We start from the raw sequence: 6,375 nt of genomic DNA on the forward strand, positions 1-6,375 counted from the left end.
GTAATACATAAAAAAATAATGCTTTGTTTTTATTCGAACTTTTTTTCTTTCTTTTTTTCCCCCACCACTACCAGCATTATTTAACAGCATGACGATCATTTATTTCCTTGATATTTCTATTAATTTCCACTAATCCTTGGATAATCCTAAAATTACCATTGCTAATATGCAAAATAGATTTTTTTTTTTTTTTCTTATTGTTGTATTTGACTGCCATGTTAAAGAACTTTACGGACCGTATTTGCATTTTTTATTTTATTTTATTTTTTATTCATTACAGAAAATTATATATAGCTATTTAATTCCAGTAATTTAAATTTACGAAACAGTACATTCTTGAAAATGATTTACCATAATGCAGCCGACAATTATAAGCGTTTTCCGAATCCATTTTCCTCATCACCCGTTTTACAATTGATAGCCTATTAATTTGAAATTGTAGCAATACTAATAAAGGTCAAAGTCAAATAATCATATTTTGCACATCTCTCTTCGCAGTCGTTGTCACAGCCCGTTATTTATTTCAGTCATAATTTGCCGCTGTGATTTTGTGTTTTCGCGTTACAAACACTGATGTGCTGAGGGAAATTATTCCTGATGTATTAGTTCTAAATATATGGTACAGGTATGTGCATGGAGGACAAACTCCTGCTGTCAGGACGGAAGACCTCCTGCGTTTAGAGAGCAGAAATATGAAGAGGACTCACACCTCCCACCGGCCTGAGCGCGCACTGCTGCTCCGAGCATCCAGCAATTAGCCTTCGACTCAAAAGAGAAACACTTTACATTACGGAGCTGCGCGCTACAATACATATTTACAAATGCAACAACTGAATTCTGACGGTAAAACTTGGTCAGTGCTGGTTGTATTTACTGTTCATGACTGCACAAATTCACTCATATTTCGTTCGTGCAATACTAATCATGTATGTTATAAATAATAATAATAATAATAATAACTTTTAAACTAAAGAAAAAAAATGCAGCTTCCATAATTTTCTTTGGAAATGTATATGCATATTGCACGCATTTCATTTCCAGGTTCTGTGCAGTATAGGCTACTTTTAAAAAGTAAAAAAAAAAAGCACTTTCTTAACGACATGTAAATTACAAATGCAATAGCAATGCGCAATTATATTTAGTAGTCTAGTTTATTGCATAGTCTTGTGTATGTAAAAACGCTGTAATGCACGCGTTAACCCTCTTCAGCCACGGCGTGAATTTATATATATATATATATATATATATATATATAAATGACAAATGGGGAAAAGGCATCATGTCATCTGTCCGCCGCCGAAATAAATCAAAAAGAAAGAAAAATGCGGCAGATAAACGACGGAAACGCGACGGCGAGGACGCACAGGCGGCTTTCTGTGCGGGTTTTGTTCCGGAATTGCGAGCGAGGGGCGGAGACGGAATATTTAGATGAGCCGTGATTGACAGCTCCTGTTTCTCCAATGCTCTCAGAAACTCGCCTGCTCCTTCCAGCAACTCTTCACTCTCCACTCCGGAGCACTACAAACAAACGGACGCTAGGGGATCTTCATGACGGCACTGCGCTGATCGCTCTTCCTCTTTTGCGCTTTTATTTATTTTCTTTTATTAGTTTATCCCTGCGCGCGCTGGTTAAATGCGCTGATTGCATCGATCAGCCCGTTCTCTGCCCTGCCGAGTTCCCGTTCTGGAGAAGCTGTAATAATGTCCTATCCTCAGGGTTACCTCTACCAGCCCCCTGGCTCTCTGGCGCTCTACTCCTGTCCGCTGGCCGCCCCGAGGAGCGAGGAGCTGGCCCGGTCCTCCTCCGGTTCAGCGTTCAGCCCGTACCCCGGATCTGCGGCGTTCACCGCCTCGGCCAGCGGATTCTCCAGCCCTCTGCCCTATTCCACAGATCCAGCCACGGGATTCCCGTCCTACATGGTAAACAGCGCTGGAGCCGTCGCCATTCACGAGGCATTGTTCTTGATAGGAATGCATGAATATTGCATGATAGGATGGTTATAGTTTTGGTTGCGGGTTCGGGAGTTGCATGCGCGCGTGTGCGTGTGTGTGTGTGTGTGTTTCAAAGGGAAGCTCGAGAGGGTCATGAATACAAATGCAGCTCGGGTGCAAAATGCAGCTGGTTGTGATCTAAAAGTTATTTTGTTCGGCGATAAAGTCGCGACTAAAATCGACAGCCTTAAATGCGTGCTTATTTATTTGAAACAATAACAGCGTGAGTCTAAATATGCCTTGGAATTCCTTCAGGGCCACTTTTACAATTTACTTTTGCACGGCCTGATCTACGCCGCGTTATTTTTTTAGATAATAGCTAAAATTATTGGTTGTGATATTTTACATTTATTCATAATAAAATTAAAAAATTTAAAAAATTTAAAAAGCGTGCAATTGCACAGTATATTCTTGAGATGAGATTTGGAAGGATGTGCGGTTAAATAGGCGTTATTTAATCGTCAATTGATGAATTGCAATGCTAATGACATGGCACATGAAAGCGGGTAAAAACGGTCCATATCCAGTGGTTTTCTAATAGGATTTGTAATGCTGTGCTTCACTGATATGCTTCTGACACTGAAAGAGCACTGGGAAAGTCAGCCTGGTGATTATGCAAAATGGCTGCAATTACCCATTATCTGTTATCCACCCCAGTCCCATGTAATTGTGCATTCTGATAATTGCATGAAGGATTAATCATTGTTTATTGGCTTAATTATTATTAGTATTATAATTTTGGTTACACTTTATAATAACATGCATTAATAACATTAACGTTGCATAATGCAGAATAGATAATTAGTTATTGTGCATTCATAAAGCGTTGATTTATTTTGTTTAATTTGCGCTATTTATTTATTTTATGTCGTAAAGAAATAAAAAGAAAAAAAGCTGCACAAAAAAAAAAAAAAAACATTAAAAAAAATAAATAATAATAATAATAATAAGACAGATTACTGACAAAAACTGTTGTTTTTGAAGGGCTCTCCGTATGACGCGCACACTACGGGAATGGCAGGAGCCATCAGTTATCACCCGTACGGTAGTCCCGGTTACCCGTACCAGCTCAACGACCCCGCTTACCGGAAAAACGCAACGCGGGACGCGACGACAACGCTAAAAGCGTGGCTCCAGGAGCACAGGAAAAACCCTTATCCCACGAAAGGAGAGAAGATCATGCTGGCCATCATCACGAAGATGACCCTCACGCAAGTGTCCACCTGGTTCGCCAACGCCAGAAGAAGACTCAAGAAGGAGAACAAGATGACATGGGCACCACGGAATAAAAGTGAGGACGAGGACGAGGACGACGGCGATGGGGAGAGAAAAGACGAGCGCACGGATAAAAACATGGACAACAGTGAAGCGTCTGCTGAGGACGAAGGTGCATTATTATTATTATTATTATTATTATTATTATTATTATTATGCGCTAATTTAATTTAAATGTATTTACGGTCGATAAAATGTAAAAACTCAAATGTACTGCATGTGTAAAAATATTTGACGTTTGAATAATGCAGCTCTGTTCATTGTATGTGACCATGGACCACAAAACCAGTCATAAGTATATATATCACGGGTATATTTGTAGCGATATGTATAGCATTGTATGGGTCAAAATGATGGATTTTTTTTTATTTTATATTGAGTAAAGATCATGTTCCATGAAGAAATTTCCTACCGTAAATATATCAAAACTTAATTTCTGATTAGTAATATGCACTGCTAAGAACTTCATTTGGACAACTTTAAAGGCGATTTTCTCAATATTTAGATTTTGTTGTTCCCTCAGATTCCAGATTTTCAAATAGCTGTATCTCAGACAAATATTGTCCGATCCTAACAAACCATACACCAATGGAAAGCTCGTTTATTAAGCTTTCAGATGAAAAAAACAACAACATTATGACTGGTTTTGTGGTCCAGGATCATACAAAATTATCATTTTGACATTCGCGTCGTAATGCGATTTTAAGGGACGTTTTGCAAGTTTTCGCACAGATTTGACAGCAGTAACTCACGGCTGTGTGGCTTGTGTCTGCAGGCATCAGTTTGCACGTCGATGCTCTGACAGATCACTCGTGCTCGGTGGAATCTGACGGCGAGAAGGTCACGTGCAGAACCGGGGACCGGGTCTGTGATTCTGGACCCGATAGCAAGGACAAATGCGACGCGAGTGATCTGGACACGGTCCGCGAGGACAGGCAGAGAGGCCCGTCACCCAAGCCGCTGACCTCCTCTCCTCTGACCGCGGTGGAGGCCCCTCTCCTGACCCATCATCACCGAGAGGACACCCGGAACAGCACCAACAAAACATGCCTGGACGGTCAAAACCAAAGCGTCAAGCCTAAGCTCTGGTCATTAGCCGAGATCGCCACTTCGGACCCAAAGCAGCAGCATAACTGTCCCCCTGGCGTTGGCCTTTTGACCTCCACGGCGTCCAGCGCGTCTCCAGCGGGCGCAGTGTACCCCGCCACCTCCATATTAGGAAGACCGCTTTATTACACCTCGCCGTTTTATAGTAATTACACAAACTATGGCAACTTCAGCCCGCTGCAGAGCCAAGGGATACTGCGCTATAATTCAGCTGGAGAGGGACTCCTGCACAAACAGGGCGGCGAGCCTCTGCTAAAGACCAATCCAAACCAGACTGAACAGCATTTCAGGGCCTCCAATGCAGAATCCAAAAAAGGTGCGTAAAGGGTGCATATATGTCCTGCTGATCTCAGCCAGCGTAGTATTTAACTGATTACATGTAGATTCACCAATCCTCTATCTAATAAATATTCAATTAATTAGTTGAGGCACTTTTGATACAATCGTGCCTGTTGTTGTTTTCGAGTCATCGTCGCATGTTTTAAGTTAATTCATTGTTTGAACGTGACATTTATTTATTTTTCTCATAATCGAACGCTAGCGTCCAGTCTACATTATACGACATATTTAAGCTGTCAAAACGCTGTGGTCGTTTCCCTTTACTAAAACGGGTGTGTATTTTCTGCAGACCCCACCGAGGTTTTCACAGTAAGATCCCAGTCATACCTGTCGAGTTAAAGACGAGGAAGATCTTTCAAGTAAGTCGCTAACATAAGCATTTAAGTGCAGGTTATGTGCCGTTTTTATGACAACACTGGAATGTTCCCAGAGGCCACTTGGTCACATTTGATTAGTCCTATTGTTTTTGTCAACTAATATGTTCCGTTGAGTATGACTATATGAGGCCTGCTTTATGGTTGTGTAGATTAAGTGTGGATTTCTAAATTTCATGCAGTAGTTGTATATTATTTTTCCTTTGGAAAATCGACTGATGTAGGTTTTGTTTCCTTGGTTCACAGGTAGGTGTCACAATTGCTTTGAACAAAGCGAACAAGCCATCACCTCTCTCTCTCCCCAAGCTGTTTTAAACTAACATTTGCTCTTACGCGGATCCTTTTGTGTGCCACTGTACACCCACGGACTACAGAGCACCTGCCTATAGAACAATAACACGTGCGATTACGGGAAAGAAAAGAAAAATGAATTTGTAAGGCACAATAGCCAGTCTGGTTTGGATGCACTGTTGCATTGATTGATTGATTGATTGATTGATTGATTTATGAAGTACTTTATCCCAACATATGTGACTTTTCGATGAGGAGACTTATTTCTCAGGATCCCTATAGTAGCTTCATTGCCACCAGTTGTACACACACGCGTGGACATTCTAGACCTCCTTTCAGACTGTATGTGCTAGAGGTGTGAAGTGTAAACGAGAACTCGGGACTGGTATAAACTTGACTAAGAGTGGAATACATTTGATATTTATTTTTGTAATGCCTATAATTTATGCAAGTTGTATTGCAATGGTAACTGAACATTGTTTTGTAAATAAATTATGATTGGTTTTTATTTAAAAAGCCGAAGTTACACAATGACTTTTACTAATTTATATCTCTGATTGTAAATAAAATGTGCTAGTCTGCACTGGCACCATTTGGACTGCCCTGTTTTTCAAGACTTAATGATATTCTAATCGCAGTGTCATTCTTTCACACTATCATGATTTATACGTGTCTGATCCCAGCGTAATAGACAAATCCAGACCCGCTATTCAGATCATAAAATTGCGTCAAATTATACGACGCCATTTACAAATGACACATTTCAAACTCTCCTTTTTATCTCTACAAAAGTGCGTTTAAAATCTCCAGTGTGTGTGCATATGAAGCGTGAATGTTGAATGTGCTCTTGATGGCAGTGAATAATAGAGGCTGCTTATAATCCAGGCCTTCATCTATTTTTCAGCGTGATGAATACAGGGCTGGAAAGGAAGCGTTATGAGCTCCCGGCGGGGTTTTAAGATGGTCAGTCGGGCTTCATTATAGACCGATATTGAAC

General features: G+C 40.6%; 1 protein-coding gene across 1 annotated transcript; it reads left to right on the plus strand.

Moving 5' to 3' along the window:
• Positions 1-1,462: 1,462 nt before the first annotated feature.
• On the plus strand, positions 1,463-6,013 carry irx2a (iroquois homeobox 2a). The gene is made up of 5 exons (XM_058747104.1): positions 1,463-1,920; positions 2,977-3,379; positions 4,043-4,690; positions 5,003-5,072; positions 5,334-6,013. The coding sequence occupies exons 1-4, from the start codon at positions 1,702-1,704 to the stop codon at positions 5,050-5,052; spliced, it is 1,320 nt and encodes a 439-aa protein (XP_058603087.1). The 5' UTR covers positions 1,463-1,701; the 3' UTR covers positions 5,053-5,072; positions 5,334-6,013.
• The last annotated feature ends 362 nt before the right edge of the window (positions 6,014-6,375 follow it).

The sequence above is a fragment of the Onychostoma macrolepis genome, chromosome 16, assembly GCF_012432095.1.
Source record: "Onychostoma macrolepis isolate SWU-2019 chromosome 16, ASM1243209v1, whole genome shotgun sequence".
NCBI classification, from domain to species: Eukaryota; Metazoa; Chordata; class Actinopteri; order Cypriniformes; family Cyprinidae; genus Onychostoma; species Onychostoma macrolepis.